This window comes from Prionailurus bengalensis, chromosome B2 (genome assembly GCF_016509475.1).
Source record: "Prionailurus bengalensis isolate Pbe53 chromosome B2, Fcat_Pben_1.1_paternal_pri, whole genome shotgun sequence".
In the NCBI taxonomy this organism is placed as follows: Eukaryota; Metazoa; Chordata; class Mammalia; order Carnivora; family Felidae; genus Prionailurus; species Prionailurus bengalensis.
The window spans coordinates 144,098,485-144,123,210 of record NC_057349.1 but is presented as its reverse complement, the minus strand read 5'-3'; the positions used below and the strand labels follow the sequence as shown (position 1 = coordinate 144,123,210).

The following is a 24,726-nucleotide window of genomic DNA, read 5'->3' as shown; positions in this document are numbered from 1 at the left end:
CCGTTTGCCTAAGAAAGAACTAATTCAAGATTTTTTAAATCAAAACTGATGTAGTGTTGTTTAAACCAAAGTTGAGGTCTTACTATCCATTTCTAAGAACAGAAACGGCCTTTGTGGGCACTAACGCACATCGATGATTACCTTCCCAAAGGGTTACAGAACCACCATCTTCCCGTTTAAACTTCTGCACATTTGATAGAAGAAAAATGAGATTTCATTATTGCTTTGATTTGCATTTATACCTGGCTTACGAATGAAGTTGTACTGAGCGTCTTGGATTTCTTCTATTGTAAACCGCCAGTCTTCAGACTGCCATTTTTCCTTGGGTTCTTGGTCCTTCGCCTGCACCCCGCCCCCGCCCCTGACCTTTTTTTAAGTTTATTTACTTATTTTGAGGCAGGGAGGGGCAGAGAGAGGGAGAGAGAGAATCCCAAGCGGGCTCTGCACTATCAGTGCAGAGCCTGACATGGGGCTTGATCTCACAAACTGTGAAATCATGACCTGAGCCAATACCAAGAGTCGGACAGGACACCAAGAGTCACCTCGGTGACTGAGCCACCCAGGTGCCCCAGGCTGTGTGTTTTTCTAATCATTTACTAAGAGAAGCTCCTACCACCCCTAGATTATATATCTATTTTGCTACATTTCTTCCCGATGTTCTAATCATTTTATTTTAACTGATCTGTAATTTCCGTTATAGGGTACGAAGGAGAGGTCTAAAGCTGTTTCCTAACAGATAAATTGCTAAATTACACCCAAACTTTTGGTTATACATTAACTTCTCATATATATTTTGATCTATTGCTTTCCTAGCTTTTCTGTTCTCCTACCTATTGGGAGCTCCAGTTTTTGTAGCTGTTTTCAGAAGTCACATTTTTTTTTCCTTTCTAACAAGTTCATGGGGAGTTAGTTTCTCAGCTGCCCTCTCAGAGCCGGGAGTTCAGACTTCCCACCGTGGTTCCGCATATTACCTCTCGAACCGTCCGATGTGACCCTATAACTCACAGAGCAACACGGCCTCAAATAAGGACACGGGCTCTGGAGCTTGCCTGTCAGCATTCACCTCTGACAAGCTCCTGTATCTATTTTGTGCTTCAGTTTCTTCATTTATAAAATCAGGGAAATGGAGCCACCTACTTCAAAAAGTTGCTGAAAGAGCTAAAGAAGATATTTTACTTAAAAACATAATGCCTGGCACATAAGCGCATAACAAATTTAGTTATTATTTAGTTATGAAACCAAATTTTTTAAAAGTTTTTTTCACATTTATTTTTGAGAGAGACAGAGTGTGAGTGGGGGAGGGCCAGAGAGAAAAAAGGAGACAGAGAATCGGAAGCAGGCTCCAGGCTCTGAGCTGTCAGCAAAGAGCACAACGTGGGGCTTGAACCCATGAACCATGAGATCATGACTTGAGAAGTCGGACACTCAACTGACTGAGCCACCCAGGTGCCCCAAAACCAAATTTATAATAACACAGTCGGTTATTTCTATTATATAATACAAATTAGCAGAACTAGATCTGACTCAAGATTATCTCTGTGCTAGTGTGAAAGTCATTTGCACCCGCTTTTACTACTTTGCTTTCTTGAGGTGAAGGACAGGGCGATGCTGAAAGTCTCCATTATCCAGCGTATGTCCTCTCCTTCTGGGAGTGTGAAGTTCAGGGGAAAGTATCTGTCGTGTGTGTCTGGGAGTAAAATGAGACCAGAAACTGCTAGTTTGTATCTTAATCAACCTGTAACTTGGCTTTCGAGTCATCTAGTTACCTCTGGCTTCTCCCCTTTAACCAACCTCTCCTATTCCATTAGGCCCAGCTTCCTAAAAATGCATTTTATCAGATCACCTCCCCCATTACTGTCACACAGAATCTATGATGGATCCACTACCAACATCTCAGCAAAGATCGACTCTCCCGCCTGGTTTTCAAAGCCAACTCAACTTGGTCATTGTCAAATTCTGTCCAGCCAACCTAACTTCACAAATCATACCTCTAGCGATTTACTTGTCTGTATCCAACATCCATCCGCTGCACTGTATTTCATCAGTCGGAAACACTGTAGTCAAATATTATAGTGAAGTCAAGAGGAAAACTACCTTTCCTTTTTCTGGAAACCTGAGTAACACTGACCAACAGGCCCACTAGTGCCCTCCTTCATGAAGCATCAAAACAGAACAGCAGGAAGTTGGCCATGTCGTTTGCCAGTTTTTAAATCTATGAGAAAATACAATTTGTCCAACCCACGACTTCAGAATAACATGGCGCTTTCTCAGACCTCCGTCCTGAGCCTCAACCCCCTCTTACCAGTGTTTTCAATCTAGACAGTGGCCCCGTCGGAAGAGAAGGAAACTAAGAGAAGCTGCCTCCACCAGCAGACCTCACAGACCTTACTCTTATCACTCTAACCATTACTTTCTAAAAAGCCCTTTTAACTGTGTTTAGGCGTTTTCGTTAAAAATGACAGACAGAGCTACCACGGCAAGCTGACCCTCCCAACTGTAAACACCTGAGTGCCCTCTCCCAGCGACCACCCTGTCCCCAGTCACATGCAGGCCTTCGTTTCATGACGGTCCTTCACGGTCACACTGCACTGTTCAAACTGTGTTGGTCGGAGGTCACTACGGACATCCGTGGACCAACCAAGAGAAAGGGCTGCCATGTTTAGCTCTGCCCTGCGTCTCTTCCTTTAACCCTCCCCACCCCCCCTACCCCTCCCCCCCACCCTTTGCTGTTCCATGCTGTTCCTTGGTAGGGCGGCTGCTGTTGGCCACCTTGGGCCCCTCATCCTCACCAGTAAGAAAGGGATCCTAACCCCAGAGGAGGGCATTTGGGGAAATGAAATGAGTCCTGGGAAAGAAAAGTCTGCACTCCTTTCTCCTGGATTGGTGGTTCTCAGGACTATTTAATTTTTAATATAAGCTGAAAACTGGTGACCACCTCTTGTCCCATGTGAATACGGACAACCGGAAGGGTAGAAGCGGGTCAGGGGCTGGGCACCAGCTGGAAGAAGTAAGTGTGAAGCAGGGAGAAAGTAAAGATGGGGTTTAAGAAAAACGTAAGAAGGCAGAGCCATGTAAGAAACATCCTTCTGTATCAATAGATACAAATGTGCACAATTCTCCGTGATTGGCCAACAGTATCCACTAGATGGAAGTAAGCTAATCTGATCTCACACTGGACATCTGAAATTGTTACCACTTTATTATAAAAGATAAAAATATAAGCATACGTGTAGACAGCTCTATGTACATAGTCATTTTTGCAAAACTGGGATCCCACACAACCAGTAAAGTAAGGAGAACTTTCTACTTACCCACAGAGTGATAGCTGCTTGTCTTGGAGTCGTACATACAAACAGCACTTGCTTGCCCACACTGGGCAATATCCAGATTTCCACAGATGCTGATCTTATAAAGCATGTTATTTTTGGTATCAACAGCTTCCCATGTATAACTAGAAAGGAAGAAAAACAATTTGTCACTGTCACTGATCTGCCAATAATTAAGCTTCTCCCTGGCTTCACATGCAAGCCACATTTACTTAAGACTGCCACAACCTAAAAGACACACTTTCGTCAGCCAAAAAATACTAAAGTCAAACTATGTTAAGTTGAACAGAAGCCAGGGCAGAAACCACTAAATACCACCTCGCGCTGGTTCAGTCCGCCCTGAAGCTGCCACAAGACTGACCATCATCAAAATACTTAAAACTCTACCATTAAACAGCATCAACTCACATAAGTAACTGCCCCAGAATCATGTTGAATATAAGATCGCAACCTTTCCAGTCAGCACTGGAATGCTGAAGAGCCAAAGAATTGGTTTAAACTTTGGTTATTCTATACAAACACTAGCGATGGCATGAAAGACAGTCTCGGGTTTTACCTTTTACGGCTACAGTTCACATCCAAAGGGACAAGACAAAGTGGTGCAATGAATCAACTATTGGCTTCAAAATCAGACAAACTTTACTTAAGCTGGACCCACTACATCAAGCATTTCACAGGCATTAAAACACTCTCCGTTCAAACCTCTGCCAAGTAAACACCGAGTACTTGTTAAGGAGTCAATCTGCATACGTGGGACAAAATGATGGCTTGTCCGTTCTGTCAAAGCAATTATTCTCCATTCTCTACTCTTCCTGGGGAGAATGTTTTGTCGTTTTTGTAAAACAGGGGTCATTTCCTCAGCAAGGCTAAAGACAGGAAATGAGGAAAGCAACGAAAAAGTTCCTTGCAAAATGCAAAGATACTGTATTAATTCAACAGTCGCTGGAGAGAAGGCTTAGGAGTTGTTGGGGTGGGGGAGGGGGGACACCTGGAGGTCACTGAACCCTGAGACCACTGAGGTGTAGCCAGAGCTGATCTCCCCAAAGCAGCACCTTGATGACAGAAGGCACTCGCTCACAGAAGTGGCGATGCACTTCCCAGAGCCCCCTTCCGCCGGGCCTCAGGACAAAGACTCCACAACCCAGCAGGCAACATGGCCCTCCCCTGCAGGGATGTGGGCCCCCTCTCCTCCCCCCCCCCCCCCCCGCCCTCCAGCAGCCCTGTCCAGTAACAGACGAGCCCCAAGAGCGGGGTGGTGGCAGGCAACGAACCAAGCATTCTCCCGAACCTAGGTGTGGGGACTGACCAGAACTTCCGTGCCAAGAAGCAAAGGGACAGGAACACCCCAGAGTGCTCCCCTAGAGGTTCTGACAGCCAGCTACTGGAAACCTGAAAAACAGGCCGGGCGGGCGGGAGGTAAGGCCAGGCTCAGAAGCAGTTACCATTGAACTAAGCTTCTTGTTTTTATTTTGTATTTTTATGTTTTCAAGCTTAGTTGACACACAATGTTAATTAGTTTCAAGTGTGCAACATGGTAATTCATTCTCTCTCTTCCTCAGGCTGTGCTCACAAGTGAAGTTACCATCGGCCACCATACAACCTGTTACAATACCGTGGACTTTATTCCCTGTGCTGTGCCTTTTATCCCCGTGCCTTGTTCATTCCGTAACTGGAAACCTTTTCCTCCCTCTCTCCTCCACCCAAGTTATCTACGCCCCCAGGCACCCCCTTCCCTCTGGCATCCACCAATTTTGAACTCAGCGTCTTTATCAGTAACCCCTTAGAGTTATCTCCTAAAGTCATGAGGGCTAAAGACAAGAGAAAATAACCCAAGTATGACCAGGCATGAGAACGTCATCAATAAAGGCCTGTTTCCTTTGACCTTCACTAGCCTTTCTTTATTCATTTGCTTCACAAATATTTCTTAAGTACTCACTGCAGAGGCACTGAGGGGTGCAGCGATGATCAGAGACCAAAAGCCCCCTGCCCTCCAGGGGAGGACAGAACATAAACGGGTAAACAAATACACAGTAAACAAAAATAAAATGAACAGGTAAGCCATTTCACACGCTGGTACGCCAAGTGCAATGACAAAACAAACCAGCGTGGGATAGGAAATGACCAAGGGCGTACTTGAGCCTGGAAAGTCTTGAGATAGTGTTTTCCTGGGACCCGAACAACAAAAAGGAGCAACTCAGGGGAAGATATATGGTGGGAAGAATATCCGGCAGATGGACCACTGCTAGGCCCCGAGGAGGGAATGAATTTAGCACCCCGACAGAAAAGGGAAGAGGGCAAAGAGGCTGGAGGGAGACCGGTAAGCAGAGCAAGCAGCAGGTAAGGTCAAGGACATGGGGAGGCTGGCTACACCGGGGCTTTGCTTTGCAGAGTAAACAATGTCGTTTTGATCTAGTACTTGAAACAAAGGAAGGCCACTCAAAGACACTATGGATCTTTCCTTAAAATTTTAAGCTAGTGTTTTTATTTTGCAGAGTATTAGCAAAACTTTTCTATTAATTACAGTTGATTTTTAAAAAATGTTAATCTCTTATTCAAGAGCAACGGCCATGTTTTTCTGGGATACTAACACATCAAATCTAACACCTTAATAGTGGTATCATGAAAGTGTTTCACAATCCTGAGTATATGAGCAAGGTACATAAAGGTATCATTTTAGAATGAATCAACTAGTAGGAATCAACTCTAAAGCAATCCACACAGCGCCTAAAATGCTACGCTTTTCTTAAAAACAGAATTCCGCTGCTGGTTTTGCAGAGGTGATATTTAAATAAGGTAGTTGTAAAAAGTGTGTGTTTAGGGAGCAGAAAAGAGATGGGGGGGGGGAAGCAAAATGGGGAAGATTGTCTTCATTTTCTGGAAATCAGTGTCCCTAGCAAGAAAATGGTTGCTCTGTCCAATTTTATTTCTTTTCTCCATTTGCATTTCCTATTTGCTCTGTCAAGATTTATCAAAATGGTAAGTGGCTGTGGGAGTGAGGGGCAATGAGGACCCTATGAAAGTTCTTGGGCGCTGGCTTCTTTCTGGGGGTTGCCAGAGCCACCTACCACAGGGCAGCCCCTCCAGGCTGGCACCTTCAGTGACACTCACAAACCCAACCTGAAACACCCAGGTTCGAAGACTCCTTGGCCACGCCACTTAAAAATGACGGAATGGCCACGGCATGTTTCTAATCTACACTACCAAGCGTCTGGAAGAAAATATTTGCAAGCTGAGCGGAAATGCAGTCTACACACACACATACACTTGCGCGCACATCTTGAATACGTCTGCTATACAAACATCTCCCGCAACGAGACAGGTCTGAAAGCCTGTGGGCGTCTCCTTGAATCTCTAACACCCCAATCTGCATCAAGTCTTCCAGGTCACTGTGGCTTCTACCCTATCCACCACCCCCACCCCCACCCCCACCCCGAGGGAAAGGACGGGGCACAAGGAGGTGTAACAAGGGAGAACCACAAAGGCCCAAGGAAGCAGTTGGTCAATGGGAAACAGCACCAGCAGCCCTGCCCGCTGTCCCAGCCTTGCGACACTCGGCCAACATCCTCAGAGGAGAGGACGCAGCCGATTCCCAGTGAGAACTGCTCTTCTGGACACGTCTTCTGTGCGAGAACCTTGGCTTTGAAAAGTTAGCAAAAGCAAGCAAGACCCTTGCCGTTCTACCTCACTTTCCAGAGCGTGAAACGTAGTCAGCCGACGTCCCCCTCCCACTCTCCAAAAATCCAAATTCATTTCCATGCAAACCTGACGACTCTAGATACGCACGTAGGCACAGTAAGTCCTCTCGATCCACAGCTGTGACGCCAGCATGACTGGCAGTGCCCACCATGCAACGCTGGCTCTTGGTAGGTGTCCCCAGCCGCATGGCTCCTCATGGTGGTCACAGCCTCCCCTCCCAGAACGATGATGAGCAGGCCCAGGGCCGCCGGGAACAAAGCCATGGGGGACCAGGGCGGTGGCTCTGCACGCCTCTCCCAGCAAAGCCACCGTCCTCCCACGGTCCCGAGCACCCTGGCCTGGGAGCCAAAGATCCCAAGGCTCAGAGGACCAAGTCCCCCGCCCAGAGCCACAGAGCCATGAAATGTGCCTGGTCTACCTGAGCTCCGAGGGCAAGTGCTTAACCACTCCAGCGAACTGCTTCATTTCGTTTCAATTTTCAAAAGCGTTTTTAACTTCGCAGAAAATAGTTTCAATTACAACACTGAAACTGACAAAATATTCCACAAAACTTTAGTTGAAGTCCTGTCGCAATAAATGCCTCCGAAACGACACATTCCGTCCATACTGCGTGGGCTCCAAGACTGAGCGAAGCCACAGTGAGCCCGTGGAAGACCCAGGCTGCCCCAGCCACGGTGGCCCACAGACCGTGCGCTTGCCGAACTCGAGCTCCCCCCAGGGTTTGCACTTCTGCTCTCGACCCCCGTCCGCTTCCGCTGCTCTTCTGCACAGTCTGAACCGCCGAACCCCAAAGGCGCCTTCTGAAACCTCTTTCCTCACTCACCCGGTGGTTCCTGAGGAAAGGGCATCGATCCCTGAGCCCCCTACCCACAGCTGCCCTCGCCCCCCTGCGTATCCAAGCTGGGTGAGGACGCCACTGAGAAGGAGACGCATCTCACACTCACTCTCCTTTAAAACATGTACTTGGCTCAGCGGAGAGCTGCCCTTTGAAACCCCAACCAAGAGTCTCAAGGTGTCACCAGGAACTCGGCAATATCCTACAATCACTCCTTCATATCCAGCAGGGAATGGCGGAGGGGGCAGAAGTCACACACAAGGCAAATGACTTTGGACAGCTCTGATTTTAAAGTGGATCCTGCTCCTGAAATGTGCCGCGAACATGGACAATTTCACCATAAAAACCGAGCACACAGGCCAAGCCCTTCCCTTAAAGAAAGCTCAAAACTGCTGCCCCTGACTGCAATCCCACCGCCCCTGCTGAAAGTGTCCTGGACGACCACAGTCAGGCCACGTGTCTGTTCGGTGGACAGAGGCTCCATTTTAATCTCATTTGGTTTGAATTTCATAATATCCTGAAAGGTGTTGGCAGATTACCAGTGAGAAGGAGGCACACAAGTAGCATACTGTCAACCAAGCCAGAAGCAGGAAGGCATTTCCACTTTCCCAATAACACTCCAGCAAATGCCACACGCAGGGCCCGTCCTGGTCAAGAATAAACCAATCTAGGGGCAGCGACGAAGAAGCAAATCCAGCTGGCCAAACACAATCGCCTGGAGCTCAGAAAGCTTCATGAAGAAACGCAGAACCATCTCCACTGACTGAGGTCTGTCCAGAAGAAAGAAAATTCAAAAGGAAAAGCCACAGAGGTACACCTGGACAGTAGGCTTAAACTATTTGAACTTGGCATCTTACTGGGACAAGTAAGTTTTCACATCTGTCATCACTGAATACCTGCAAAACCGTGGTATCTTGCAAAACGGAATTTGGGGTCCTTACGTTTTTTAAAACAACTAACATTTTAAAATCAAGTACATAAAATTCAGTTACGAAATGTAGGATATGTGGCGCCTGGGTGGCTCAGTCGGTAAACCGTCCGAATTCGGCTCAGGTCATAATCTCTCACGGTCCGTGAGTTCGAGCCCCGCGTCGGGCTCTGTGCTGACAGCTCGGAGCCTGGAGCCTGTTTCGGATTCTGTGTCTTCCTCTCTCTCTGCCCCTCCCCTGTTCACACTCTGTCTCCCTCTCTTTCAAAAATAAACAAACATTAAAAAAAAAAATTTATTAAATAAATAAAATGTAGGCTATGCCCAATGTCTTAAAGAAAACAAAAAATCTCAGGAAACTGAGTTCCTTCCCTCCAACACAAAACAGGTCCATGAACCCTCACCAACTCTTCACACGTAGTGCCACACAGCCACACTCCTGAAATATACCTTCGTTCCCTCACGCTCGATGAGTCAGGGTTATGGTAATGGTCATGTAGCCATTAAACTTTTTATTACTGGTCTACAATTAATTATTGGTATAAAAAGCAGTATACAGGTATGATGGAATCAGTAATAAAATTAATAAGCATGTGCAAATCTATAATTTGGTTTCTTTTTTAAAAAAGAACAACAAAGCTCAGTAATATACGTTCTAAATTCACAGCACACAATAACTGGCTTGAGGAATGTTTCTCTGAATCTAGAGTGAGCAGCAGATCTAAAATCTGGGGGACGAGGGGGAAAGTCTTTCCAACCTGAACATCAAAAAAAGATTTTCCTACTTTTGGCCTGCATCCAAGTCCTCTTGCAGAATATTCCGGAAATCGTTTGGCTCACTTCTGCCCCTTATCATTACCAGATAGTTTCTCAGCTCGTATATCCAGCTCGCTAACCTTCAAAAATCTGGAACGGTCTCCTAAATTTAAGAAGGGGGCGGGGAGGATGCAGGGAAAAAGGAGGGCGCGGAAGGAGGCAGGGTTTCCAAAATGGACATTTGCAGGAGAAGGACAAGAGCTTGCTGTAACCACTGTTGTCGACAGCTCTCTGCGGCTGACACCAAGGGAGAAGAATCTGATTTGGCACGATAAATCTGCACCCCGGTCTGAAGGCCAGGGGACACATGAGTTTGACACAGCATGGCAAAAGCTTATATAGGAAGTACTTCACTTCCTATTCTAACAAACCCACAAAGCTGTGGATAAAGATATGAGGCCTGCACCAAAAAAAAAAAAAAAAAAAAGGCAAGAAAGTGCCAGACGTCAGCTTTTGGTTTTCCCAGGTAGTTCCGCAGGGTCTGGGAGCGAGAAGCCAGCTGGCTAGAGAGGCACCCGGCTGGAAGCAAGGCCCTGAGACGGCACCAGAGCCTAAGGCGCCACGGGATGGGCTGGGGGGGGGGGGGGGGCAGAGCTTTAAAACAGCGCCACGAGTGACTAACAGAGGTCATGTGAAATAGGGAGGGAGGTGAGCTGCACTTGGAAAGGTGCCAGGGCGAGTGGAGAGAGCCCACAGACCTGGCTCCGACTCCCGCCCCACCCTGCCCAGCTGTGTGGGACATGCTTGATCTCTGAAGCCCCAACTTCCTCATCTGCAAAACTCAGCTGCCACACAAAGTCACCGTGAGGAAAATCATGACTAGGAACGTACAACTTTTGAGAGACTAAGATTTAAGGCTTTCATCTGGTCAATAGAAGGCTTCGGGCAGCTTTAAAAATGGAGTTTACAAAAAAAGGTACTTTGGCTTGGAGCCCTCCTAAAGGAATGTCACGTAACACTGGCCAGGAAGTGAGAGGGGCAGGCCCTGGTCTTGGGCCATCTCCACAGAGCTGGCAGAGCTGAAGACAGAGACTGGGGGGTGGGGGTGGGGGCCTTAAGGCGCGCGCGCGCGCACACACACACACACACACACACACACCCCTCTGCTGCCTCCCAGGATCTCTCAGGACAGGACAGCCACTATGGGCCTACTCACGTTAAGGCCATGGAGCCACCAGCTGCCACCAGAAGAGAAGACTGATGCATCTGAAACTCTGGCAGAGCAGCAGGGGCAAAGGACAGGACGGGACACAGTCTTCCTAAGGAGGTTCCAGGGCAGTGCAAGGTGTGGGATTCTCAATAAACTGGCAGGGGCCCCTTCGCAACACGAAGCTACCAGAAAGGACGGCCGGTCTTTCCTCTGCTGCGCCTGTGGCCTTTTTGCTCAGGTCCACTCCATATGGTAGCAGGATGCGGGCCTGTATTTCAACCCTCAACCCTGCTCTGTGAGGACTTCTTTAAAAATCAGAGTAATCACCTGGATGCTCGAATACTTTGTTGCTCCTATGCATAAAGGAGGCTTGGATTATGGGCTAAACCTCCCTCATTATACAGATATCTGAATTTGACTGCTTTTAAAGTCAACCCACCAGCGCACGGCATAGAATTCAAACCCAAATGTCCCGCCCCCTGGTAAGCTGTCACCGGTGTCCCAGAAAACCCTCCCAGACCCCGTGCCATTCTTCCGAGCCCCAACCACAGGGGCGATCTGCCCTCCTGGGTGCCGGGCAGTCAACTCAGCTGCGGGACGGCAGTGAGGCCACTGTCGGGCATTCTTCACTAGGCCGGCGAGGTTCACACGGGAGAAAAGGCGCTGCTTTGAAGATGCCAGGCTCCAACGTCAGACTGACACACACAGCTCAGCAGGACCTAACACCCGACCGGGAAAAGGAACCACACACACACAGGGCGCTCAGTCAGTGCCGGGGTGGGCATCGCCTCCGTGAGATCACTTAAGTAGGTCAACGCTAGCTCATCTCGGCCTTACGAGCTCTTAGAAGAACAAGGGCAAGTCTGTGGCCCACACTTCTGCTGACCGGTCTGCAAACACCATCACCCAACTTCACCCAATCCGTACAGGCCCCCTGTCCGTGCTGTGCCCCCTGCAGACACAGCACGATGGCCCTTTGAGGTCCATGACCTTGCCTCCTGTCACCAGCTCAGGAAGTGGCTGAGCCAGCCCTCCAAAGAGGCCTGTCCAGCCTCGGAGCACAGGCCACCTCCGCCACAGGGCCACAGTAAAAGCGTCACCAACGTGAATGTGACCTGAAGAGAAAAGGCCGCTGTTTGCTTAACTGCTACCCTCGGCAGAGATCGTGCTTCTTAGTTCGCTGTAGAAGTTAAGATAGAAACTCCCATGTCTCCATCAAGTCTACCTTGATGGCTTACCTGCATGGTCCTCACACATTGTGCCTTCCCTCACCTCACTAAGGCCCATGCTTCACGGCACCCTGGCCACCAGACTCGTCCCCTACTTGGGGACAGCACCCCGAGTTTTGCTTCCTCTGTCTTCTCCTTCCTTCTCTCCCTTCACCCTGGGTCACCAACCTTCCTCTCCATGCTGGACCACTCCCTTCAGCGTACAAACCTACCGTGCTACACCCCACTTTTTTAAAAAAATTTTTTATGTTTATTTATTTTTGAGAGACAGAGAGAGACAGAGCATGAGTCAGGGAGGGGCAGAGAGAGAGAAAGAGAGACACAGAATCCGAAGCAGGCTCCAGGCTCTGAGCTGACAGCAGGGAGCCCGATGCGGGGCTCAAACCCACACACCGTGACATCATGACCTGAGCAGAAGTCAGACACTCGACCGACGGAGCCACCCAGGCACCGCTACACCCCACTTTTTACGACACTCTCCCTTGATCCCACAAGCCAGAGCAGCCACCAGCCACCGCTCTGATCCCTTTACAGCAAACTCCAGACCTACTGTCCCCGTGTCCTGTGCTCTCACATTCCCTCAAAGCCAATCGGGCTTTCACCAACACCTCCATCGTCACCACCAAAGACCTCTCTCTGTGCTGCCAAAGCCAACGGTCACTTTTCCGCCTTTGTGGTAGTCGGTGCTCCCACCTGACACGCCTGACCACTTCCTTCGTCCAGCCCGGTCTTCCCTGGCCTTCCGGGACATCGCGCTCTCTTGGTTCCCGTCCCAGGCCCCTGGCATCTCTTCGTCAGCCTCCCCGGCAGGTCCCCCAGCATCTGTACCTCAGACTCCGCCTCCACCACTGCCTAAGTACTCGCTCCAGTGCTCCCGATACAGTGCTCCTGATACGCAGTGGCCCCCAAACAGACAGCCCCAGCCCGAGGGACTGCCCTCACCCCGAAGGCACAGCTCGGGGGTCCACTTGAGCTCCACCCTGGATGCCAGGGGGCATCCCCACAGCGACACGGCCAAGCCGAACACCCCGTCTTCCCCGCAACACAACTCCACAACTCCACCGCAACACAACTTCCAACTGCACAGACCGAACCTCTCTCTCTCTCTCCTCGCATCCCGAAGCCATCATCAGCCCCACCTTCAAAATATCCAACTCCCACCACTTCTCACTACACCCTTTGCTACAACCCCCATCCGACCTGCTATAACTTCTAACCTGGTCTATCAAAAATCCCAGCTTCCCCCTTTTGGCCACCCCCTACGTCACTCCCGGGCTCAAAATCCTCCCAGCCCGCCCCCCCCAACCCCGTCCCTCGCTACAAGGGCCTATGGGACCCGGTCCCCAGCTACTTCTTCCTTCCAGTCCTCTCCTGCTCCCTCCGGCACTCATGCTGCTCTGGCCCCAACGGCCCCTCTGCCACGCCCTAGCCACGTCAGCCGTGCTCCCCTCCAGAGCACCTGACACGGGGTCCCCCGCTCAAGGCACTTCCTCCGTGCTCTCCGCTTGCACAGCCTCTTGGAAACGGCCCCACCCGTGGCTCATCCCTCCCCCAGTGTCAACCAAAGGGCCAACTCTAGAAGACAGAAAAGAGAAGCCACACTGGCTTCCCACTGTGCCTGCGGTGAGTAAACATCTGCGGCAGGGCAGGCGGCAGGTGGAGGAGGGTCGGAGGAACCACGAGGGTGACTCAGTGGAGACGCACCCTTGTCACTCGTAGGAACTCACTTCTTCAGGACTTCCATTCTGGTGGTTTGGTTTTCTGTTTTCAGACAGGGGGCGAAGAGCAGGAAGTCTTGGGGGCAGACTGTTTCCAGGACAAGGCATCGGTGTACAAGGCGGAGCTGGTTTCAGAGCGAAGCTGACGTCTGACGCCAACAAATGAAATTCACACCCGGTCCAAATCCGCCGGGCCCGTCTACGCCTCAGTGGGCTCTCCACGCGCACAGGTTAGCACCACACACACACACACACACACACGTGCGTGCGGAGAGTATTTACGGCACCCAAGCACGAAGGCTCCGATTGAAAAGACACCTCCTCAACCTTCCTCCCAGGCCGCCCACCGGCAACCACATCTCAAAGGCCACTTGTCACCCCTCCCACATTTCGTAATCTCTCCGTCCATACCCTGCACCAAAACTAAGGTTGATACGGTCACAGCCTAATTTCCACAGGTCCCCTCGCTCGCCGTGAGCCGAAATACTCAGAAGAATCTGCTCCCTCCGCCCAAGCAGGCCGCCCTCCCTCCCTCTGTCTACTCGAGGGCACAGCTGCCCCAGGGGATCTAAAAGCACACAAAAGTGAACAGGAAAATCCCACCAAAGATTTCTGGCTGATCTGAAGGGTAGGTTCTGTGCTCGCAGGAAGGAGAGCGACTGGCATTTCCGCCACCGTGGCCCCCCGCACCCACTAACACAAGGACGAAAATAGGCAGATGACACACGGCTCGGGGCACCTCAAGGACCCAGCCAGCAGCAGCCGTTTTTCCAGCTGTACAGCACAGTGGACTTCAGGAAGTGCTCTCACCTCCCCCACCCCGGCCCGCCGTCTGGCTCCCCGCCCCCACCTACAGCACACAGCCTGGGACCCAGGGCCCACTCCCCCTGCAGGGGGAGCCGGGGGAGGGGTGAGGACCAGCCGCTCCGGACCGCTGACACCCCCCCAACCCCCCCCACCCCCCGGGCGGGCGGGAGTCAGCTGGGCCTCTCACCCCTCCAGGAGATGGCCGGGGAGGCCGGTTCTGCAGGGCTGCGGCCACCCCCAGGGAAGGCAGACCAGCCAAGGAAACGGCAGGGGAGGACCCGGGCCCGCAGGCCATATGGCATCTGCATCGGCCCAAAGCCCACACCTCCTATCATCAAGCTTCTCCTTGTCCGAGGGAATCTGAGTTGGGCTTTTCCCCAACTCACAACTGAAGGAATCCTGAAGGATGCATACTTCACAACCACAGAATTCTGGATGCAAAATGGACCCCGAGAATCACACAGTCTGATGATTTTTCAACTTCTTCAAAGGATGGAAACATTTCTTTCTCAAAAGGACTCTTCAGTGGAGCGCCACTGTGGAAATCGGCTACAGAAGAGACGCTCTCTGGTTGAGGCAGAAACCCCACGGCACTAACGGAGAACCCGGGGCGGGTGGGGGGGTGAGGGGGGGGTGCAGAGTAAGAGGCTAAAAACATCACGGAGACAATGCAACGTTAAACAGACAAAACGTAATCACCGCCGCCACCGTTTCTGAACACTGAGGAGGGGGCAGGCACTGAAATTCTCTAATTCTCAAACCAGCCCCGAAAACTCGTCCAGCACCCTGATTTGGCACAAAAGGAAATCAAGGTCTGTAAGGATCAGTGACTGGCCTGAGACCTTATAACTAGTAAAGAGAGGAGTCCAATTTCCAAACCAGGATGGCCACTTCCAGAACGAACGGCCCTCTCTTGCAAAGGAAACTGAGATCCAGAGAAAAGAGATCTGCCACAGCCAACTCCGTAATCCAGCTCCTAGGAGAACACACTGCACTTGGCCAAATGCAGTGAACACAGGGTTTATCAGCTATCTCCTGGCAGGCTAAGGGGGGGGGGGGGGGGGGGGATACCTGGGAAGGCAGAAATTCCCGAGATTTGAAGAGCAGACAGGGAGATACAGCAGCCAGAGGCCCGCCCTGCCCATCCCCCAAGCTCCCCCCAAACCACTCAGAGCCAAGATCCAACAACTGCTGCCAGCCCTACCCTGCACAGCTGCACTAGGACAAGCAACAAATGTCCCAAAGGAGACGTACTGCAAAGACCACAGTCAAGAATCACCAGTCATCAGAAGGGCACCGCCATGAAAACGAGAGGGCAAACTCCAGCAGAAGACCCAGGGCCCAAGGAAGGAGAAGTGACAGAGCAAGGAGAGCACAACTTTCCAACCCATCTTCCCAGAAATGATGAAAGCTGCACGGCCGTGAAGACAGGTGGGGTCACAGGCAGCTCTGGATACATATCAACTGGAGACCTTGTGAAAACGAAGAATTAAAAAATTAAAAAGTTGAAGAACCTATGAGCAACAGATTGGCTAAACTGGGAGACAGGTAGCAAGACATTCTTCTGGAACTCTGTTCATCGCAGTAGCCAGATACAAAGTATAAAAGACCAGTGGAGCAAGACAAAGAGTAAGTTACAATAAAGAAAAGCTGAACAGCACAATAAAAGACACTTTGACCCAAAGGGAGAAGAGTTGTTCCAAACACACAGAACACTCCCAACTTGACTAGGTGCTAGGCCACAGGGGAAATGTCACTAAATTCCACCACGTTTACTGGCCACAGTGGGGAAGGGAGGGGGGGACAGGGAGGGGAAGGGGGAGGCAGGGCGGGAAGGGGGAGGGAGCCATTTACCTAGGGGAAAAAAGATTCTAAAAAATTAGTGGGTCCCGGAAGTTGAAATAGTTAAACTTTTGCGTCCTGAAAGAAAATATTTAAAATTTAAGGATAAAAAAAAACTATGTAACAAACCTCTGAGTGGTACAGTCCTCAGAACAAAGAAACATATAGCTTTAAATTCATCTCATGTTACGTAAAATGATTTAAAATAAAAGATCTAAGCTTTTCAATGAAATTACCAATAGAGAGCAGAAATTAATAAAATTGAAAATAAATGGTGAGAGAGACGGTGAATGTAAAACAGTAGTTCTTTTAAAGACTGAAAAGGGTAAACAAATCTTTAGTAAGTATGAAGAAAAAAGTGCACAATTAAAATCAGAATAGGGGCGCCTGGGTGGCGCAGTCGGTTAAGCGTCCGACTTCAGCCAGGTCACGATCTCGCGGTCCGTGAGTTCGAGCCCCGCGTCAGGCTCTGGGCTGATGGCTCAGAGCCTGGAGCCTGTTTCCGATTCTGTGTCTCCCTCTCTCTCTGCCCCTCCCCCGTTCATGCTCTGTCTCTCTGTCCCCAAAATAAATAAATGTTGGAAAAAAAAAATTTTTTTAAATAAAATCAGAATATTTTTTAACTTACCTAGAAATACAAAGGGTTATTGTCAAAACTAGGAGGTAGCATGCTACGTTTTTATATACGAATGTGAAATTAACATGACAACTTCCTAGAAAATATGGAGTTTCGGTCAACTGGCTCAAGAAAAAGTTGCAAATCTAACTAGCTAAATAAAGAGGATAAAACTGAAACCATAATCAAAACTCCTCCCCCACTGTACTCTACCTCCTCAAAGACACCAGACCCAGAGAGCTTTACTGGTGAGTTCTACCAAAATTTAAGTAAGAGAACATGCCCATCTTACACAAAACTGCTCCACAACATATAAAATACTAAAAGCTTCCTAGCTCTTTCCACAAAGCAAACATGCTCTCGATGCTAAACTCAGCCAAGAACAGCATGGCAAAGAAAATTACAGTCCAATCTCACTAAAACACAGCTATAAGCATCCTATATAAAATACTAGCAAACAGAACTAGATGTATTCATGGAAGAAATAAACGTTCACCTTCTCCTCACATCATACATAAAAATTAACCCCCCCCCAAAAAAAACTGATCCTAGGGCTAAACATAGAAGTTAAAACTATAAAACTTCCAGACAACCATAAGAGAAAATCTGTTTGACCTTTGAGTAGACCAATGGTTCTCAACTGGAAGTAATTTTGGCCACCAGCAGCCATTTAAAATGTCTGAAGATATGTTGTCTGTCATAACTGGGAGGGCGGGGGAGGGAGAGGGGTCCCTCCTGGCATCTAGCGAGTAGAGGTCAGGGATGCTATGTAACATCCTATAATGTACAAGAACCCCCATGACAGAGAATTACCCAGCCTAAACATCAATACAGTTAAGGCTGCGAAACTTTAGGGCAAGTAAAGATTTCTTAAGCTGCAAAAAAAAAACAAAAAACACAAACCATTAAAAAAAAAAAAAAAAAGATAATGGGAATGCAAGCTGGTGCAGCCGCTCTGGAAACGAGTCTGGAGGTGCCTCAAAAAACTAAAAATAGAACTATCCTACCACCCAGCAACTGCACTACTAGGCATTTATCCAAGGGATACAGGGGTGCTGTTTCAAAGGGGCACATGCACCCCCATGCTTATAGCAGCACTATCAACAACAGCCAAAGTACGGAAAGAGCCCAAAGGTCCATCGATGGATGAATGGATAAAGAAGATGTGGTATATATATACATACACACACACACACACACACACACACACACACACACACACAATGGAGTATTACTCAGCGATCAAAAAGAATGAAATCTTGTCATTTGCAACTACATGGATGGAACTGGAGGGTATTATGCTAAGTGAAATTAGTCAATTAGAGAAAGACAAATATCATATGACTTCACTCATATGAGGACTTTAAGAGACAAAACAGATGAACATAAGGGAAGGGAAACAAAAATAATATAAAAACAGGGAGGGGAACAGAACAGAAGAGACTCATAAATATGGAGAACAAACTGAGGGTTACGGGAGGCGTTGTGAGAGGCGGGATGGGCTAAATGGGTAAGAGGCACTAAGGAATCTACTCCTGAAATCATTGTCGCACTATATGCTAACTAATTTGGGTGTAAATTTAAAAAAATAAAAAATAGAATTAAAAAATAAAAATAAATTAGCAAACAAAAAAGATAAATTGAAGTTCATCAAAATGAAAAAATATCTGTTGACAAAGTGTACATTAAGAAAATGAAAAGGTAAGCCAAAGACTGGAAAAAATATTCATAGTACACAGTACACATACCTAAGGACTTGTACTCAGAATACATAAAGAGCTCTTAAAACTCATTAAGATGACCACTGCCCCCCCACCCACCCACACACACAAAACTTTGTCAGGGGGGAGGGTGGTGACAAAAGACTGGTTTTAATAAAGAGACATTGCTGAAGACCGTCCAAATGGTCAATAAACACAAGGAAGATGTTCAACATCATTAGACATTCCAATAAATACGAGGAAAGATATCCGACACCATGAATCGGGGACACGGAAATTAAAACCACACTGAGATACACTGCAAACCCACTAGAATGACTAAAACTAAAACTGGTAAGATCAAGTGTTGACCAGGACACTGAACTGGAACTCTCACGCGTGGCTTGTGGGAATGCAAAATGGACACTCACTTCTGAATACAGCTTGACAGCTCTCAGAGTGAAACACCATACGTTGAACAATTCCACGCCTGTGTATCTACTCAAGAGAAAAATGAATGCACAAGTCCACAAGGACTCGTTTGCAAATACTCAACAGCTGTATTCATACTAGCCAAAAACTGGTTAACACCTAGATTTTTCCTAAACCAAAGAGAAAAATCAAAACTAAGATTACACTATTTAAAATTAACAAGAATAAGGAGAGAAGGGTGTGCATGGTTGCTGCCTCCCTAGGGAGAGCAGTCGCGGCCAGCACAAACTTCTAGGATTCCGATGCGCCGCTCCATTTGTGATGTCTCCATTCCGGCTCTGGCTCCTCCTAATTTTCCCTCTGCTTAAGAAATTACTGGAAAATAACTGAATCCTGCGTCACCTTGCAAGGATCAAACATGAGGAGACACAATCAGCATAAGTCCAGGCCTCTGTCCCTCACTGGTCATGAGTCAGCTATGAGGAAGGCACAAAGGGGCCACAGGTATTCCACCTTCGCATACACCATCACTGGCCAGTGGGGGCATTACCAAGAGACAGACCTCTGTGGCTAGGACAACAAAAAGGAAGAAAACAAAAAAAGAAGTAACCAGCAAAGTAATGAGGTACTTTCTGCCGCAAAGTCCCAGTTCTGATACCCTACTGAATCATCTGCCCAGCTCAATACAGTTTTACATGCCAAGATCAAAATACAGATGAGAACATCTGAATCATTTTTCTCAGCCCCATCTTTTAAAACTCTTTCTATGAAACACTGATAAAAGGTGGGAAATCCAATCAGGAATTCATTTCCTGGGAATCTGTCAGGACGCTGCTCTAAGAATCAATGCATGAGGTCTAATGCACCCATAATTTAACCATCTTGGGCTTCTCCCCACACTTATTGTTGCAAGAAATGTACACACACAAATGCATGCGGTCCAGGTTTAACATGTGGCCCAAATTAAGCATATAAGCATTGTTCCTTCAGAAAAATCGCAGGGAAAAAAAAAAAAATCTCCTTAGAGACAGCAACCAAACCAACCCCAACTCCCGGCTGGCCTCGTTATTCTCTTGTTCTTGATATAATAAAAACTTTCCAGCGTTTGTACCCAAACAACTGGGAGGAAACTTGTTCTGAATAAATTATAAAGTATTTTACTTAAATCATGCAGCCCAATGCATTATTTTATAACTAGTACAAACTATTAAGACCTCACTTACTAAGGATGTTAACACCTAAACAAACAGGAAACTCACCTACTACCTACGATGCAAGACGGCATTTTACCAAGTGTAAATCCCACAGCGATGAGTAAAGCTACTGACGAGCAGAGAGCATTTTGGTCACTTTGGGTGACTTCTGGCGACTCTGCGAGGCCTGGCTTCTGCCCTACCCCCCCTTGTTCTCACTGTTCCAGCCCTACTGACCTCCAAACATTCCTCACCGGCATTAACACTCCTCCTTCCTCAGGACCTCTGTACATGGCCAGACCCACAGCCACTCACACCGGCCTCGGGAAATGCCTTCTTTCTGCTAGCACACTGCCTCCCAAAAAAACAGCTGAGTGACTAAAAATCACCAACTTCTTCCACAGCACAGGACTCACCCGGCACGGCAATGCTCTCGAGTCTTAGAAAACACACGACTGACTTGCTCTAACGAGAAGCACATTGAGCACTGCGTAGAGCCAGACACACTTCGGGAACATCGCCTTTTTCGTCCCTGTTTTCCAGTGCACAACTCACAGAGACCAGTTCTGTCCCCCAGGTGCACAGATGCAGTTAAAGACCCTGCTGAAATAGCTCTCTGTGTTGCCGGCATCCCTCCCGGTAACTAACTGCACCAGGGACGGGACCCCTGCCACCGCCTTACCCCAGGAGAGAGCAGGGCCGCGGCTGGCCCCAAGCTCTGCCCTCACCCTGGGGGCCTCACCAGGTGACCTGCAGGCAGCCCTGAAGCAGACTCGACCTCCCTCGTGTTGGTTCTAAGGGACTGCAGATGAAAAGTGCCTTCTCTGGTTCTAGAGAGCTGGGCTTCACAGAAGTTGCTTCCCAGGATCCGACTCTATTATTTCGAGATGATGAGAATTTACTGCAGGGCTCTAGTTAAAGCTGTACAGTGTCTGGGCACTCCCCACCTGTGGCGTGGATGGCGGGTGTCTGGGGACTGCCCTAGGCACCAAGCCACCGCGAACAAGACAATTTCCAATGGAAAACTGTGTTCTGTGTTGCGAACAAGCAATTTACAAATACTTGGAATGTAATCCTTGAGTCTACTGGGGACGTCTACCTAGGGTCTGCTATCACTTGACCAAGCTACGCAAAGAGTAATACTTGGAGCGGTCTAGTTTTCATACTCCCTACTGGAGATCTGGGTGGGTTATTCACATTTCAGCCAATGGACACCCAGAGGTGGAATAAAAAGGCAGTTGAACACACTCTGCTTTGGTGATACTTAGCAGAACTTTTCATACTGGATTAAAAAAATCATCAGCTCTGGGGCACCCGGGTGGCTCAGTCGGTTAAGCGTCCGACTTCAGCTCAGGTCATGATCTCAAAGCTTGTGGATTGGAGCCCCGCGTTGGGCTCTCTGCTGCCAGCACAGAGCCCGCTTCAGATCCTCTGTCCTCTCTCTGCCCCTCCCCTGCTAGCACTCTCCCTCTCAAAAATAAAGACATTAAAAACAAATTATCAGCTCCCATTCGTACTCTTCAAATATACGCTAGAGTCAAGGAACTTTTAGCCAGTGTTATCTCATAAAAATACACAGATTTTACACACACACACACACACACACACACACACCCAAAAGTTGTAACAAGCATTTAAGCCAAGATATTCATTTAAAACAGGAACAAATAGGAACATTTTCATTTGGCAGAATATGGAGTTTAAAGCTGAGATTATGCAGGGCTCTGGAGAAGTCTCAACGCAAAACCACAGAGCGGTAACAGGGAAAAGAAATGTGTGCAAGCACACCCCTGAATTAACTGGGAGATTTGCTGTCCTACAGAACTCTGGCAGAAAAAGTAAACACGCCAACTTTAAAGGCATTCTGAGACTGCAGAGGACACATTTATCACACTAACAGCACACATCACCCAAGAGCACTCTCTAGCATTTGCTAAGTTAAAGATACAAAGGCCATTGCCTACTGGACCCAGAGGCCATGTTCCACTCGCAGATGAGGCTGTGAGGACTAACGTAATGCGAAACTAAGGGCCCCTTGCCTCAGCCACTATGTATGGGTCTGCGCTTGAAGCCAACTTTAACCTCAGCTCTTACAAGATAAATTCCAATTTGCTAACAAGTCCAAGACTTCAATACCACTAGCCCAGCTGAGTTAATTTCCTATGGAGAGGGCTGCTCACAGCAGCCATTATTCCAAAACCTTCTTTAAACGCAAGCTGCAGCCTGACCTTGAAGAAGCTGCCCCCCTTTTGTGTGTACCATGCACCATGCTCATTACGGTGTAATATGTATGTGAGGAGGCAGCCTGCCTAAAAATGAATGTGCAGTGAACCCTCCATCCGACTGTCCCCCCACCCCACAAAAAAAAGGGAAGAGAAATAAAGAACATGGCCCTTGCACAGAATTCCTGTTGTGAGCTCAGCCTCACTCTCCTTAGAACAAGCTCTAACCTCAGAGGTACGAATGAGACCGTCTCTGACACAGGGGAAAAACCAGAATCCCATAAACCACACCACAAACTCAAAGTTCAGTTCAAAGCAGGTTCAACTCATTCTGAGAAGGAACCTCCTAGTGCCAGTGGGAGCTCTTTGACTGTTTGCTGGTCTTTCTGAGCTCTTCATCCTGCTCCCTTTTTACCAAAGTTTAAAAAATCAATAAAAGTTGGATTTTCTGTCATCCTAAACAGCTCAGAAAAGGTTGGTCAGAAAATCCTCCTAACGGGCAGCTCCCCACCCCCAGGACTCCTGTCCTAACCAGCACAGGGCACTAACAGCCCTCGACGGGTCTAGTGATTATACAATCATGATTCCCAGAGCAAAAGACTCCACTAGAATAATCCACCCTAGAGACAATGACATCATGTGAGCAACTAGACAGGAAGTTAGGCTCGGAGAAGTGAAGGGTAAAGTCTTGAAAGCCAATACAGGATGACCACCCTCCATTCCCTCGATCAAAAAAAAAAAAAAAAGTCACCTTCTGCAGAAAAGCTACTTTAAAGAGAACATGGAAAACCTACAAGCAGGAAATCAATCAGCAAATGAAACCAACCCCTCCCACCCCAGTAAGGCCATTCGTGTGGGTGTCCTTCCACACTAAGGGGCCTCTCCAAAGTCCCGCTGGTGGAACTTTGAGAAAAACGTGCAGCGGGAACAAAGCAAAGCTGTAGTTCCTGCGTCCTCCAACTTTCGCAGGCGCACCGCTGTGAGAGGGCAGGCGCTGGGCGGAGGGCGCCCGCAGCGTGTCACCCGGTTGAGTCGGGGCGGCCGGCTGCTCGCACACAAAGCCGCCCGGACTTAGTGACAGCCACAAGTGGCGAGACAGCGGCCCCCCCCCCCCACCCTGGGCCAGTGCCAGGACGGCGAGTACCCCGCGCCCCCCGCCCGCGCGACCCCTCGGTCTCTCATCCTTCGCCACTATGCGGGCAACTTTCCCTCGGGGACGAGGGAACCCAAACCCGGGCTAAAGGAGACTCGGGGAGCCCAGCCCGTCCGCAGAGCGCCCCAGCCCTCCCCCCCCCCCCCCCCACACACACACCAGCCCCGCTGCGCGCCCCGGGCACCTCGAGCGAAGCCTGCGCCCGGGCGGGCCACCCACCTGCACAGCTCGGGGAACTCGGCGCCCTGGGCCCGCGCGGCTCCCGGGGCCAAGACGAGCAGCAGCAGCAGCAGCTGCAGCAGGAGCAGGGAGAGCAGCGGGCAGCCGGCGGGCGCGGGCCCCAGGTGGGCGCTCCGGCCGGCGGCGGCCCCCATCGCGCCCGGCCCTGGCTGCGCGGCGAGCGCGGGGCTAGCGGCGCGCGGCTGCCGGGGGCCGCGCCCGGGACATGGTCGCGCCGCCAGGGCGGAGACTGAGGTGGAGACGGAGAGACGCGCGAGACGAGCGGGAGCGGAGCGGGAGCCCGAGGGGCGCACGGCTCGGCTCGGCTGGGCTCGGCGGCGGCGGCGGCGGCCCCGGAACCGCGTCACGTGACCGCGCCCGGCACCGCCCCCTCCCCCGCCCCGCTCACATGACTCCCTTGTTCAGGTGATCCCCGCCCGCCCCGGCTCCGCCCAGGCCCGGTCACGTGAGCGCGGCACGCGCGGGGCAGGAAGCGGCGCGGCGGGGCGCGGGGCGCAGGTGCGTGGCTTGGGCCTGCGTCCCGGTGGCGGCGGGGGCCGGTGACCCGGGCCTCGCTTCACTCCCTGCGCACACTCTGGGTCGCGTTGTGCGGGCTCCCCAACTTGGAGTTACCGCACCCCAACCTCCACCGACGGCCGGGGAGGGGAAAGTAAGAGGGCTCAGACTTTTCGTGCCCAGCCGTAAATGCCATAGCTCGGCAGCGTTGCTTCGGATCCTTGAGTGGAAACGCACTTTTCCGCTCTGCGGAGCCAGATCGCGGAACCCTGCGTGGGGTTCCAGCGTTTGTCCGGCAGAGCGAGTTACACGACCTTCCCCGGCAATG

At 49.7% G+C, this 24,726-nt stretch overlaps 1 protein-coding gene across 1 annotated transcript in view; it reads right to left on the bottom strand.

Annotated features, from left to right (window-relative positions):
• The window catches only part of IGF2R (insulin like growth factor 2 receptor), a 105,402-nt gene extending 81,128 nt beyond the window's left edge, over positions 1 to 24,274 (bottom strand). The window contains exons 1-2 of the mRNA XM_043592694.1: positions 23,883 to 24,274; positions 3,312 to 3,451 (exon numbers count right to left, since the gene is read on the bottom strand). Of these exons, the coding sequence (XP_043448629.1) occupies positions 3,312 to 3,451; positions 23,883 to 24,037 (295 nt within the window). The 5' untranslated portion in view covers positions 24,038 to 24,274. The remainder of the gene's footprint in view (positions 1 to 3,311; positions 3,452 to 23,882) is intronic.
• Between the last annotated feature and the right edge of the window lie 452 nt (positions 24,275 to 24,726).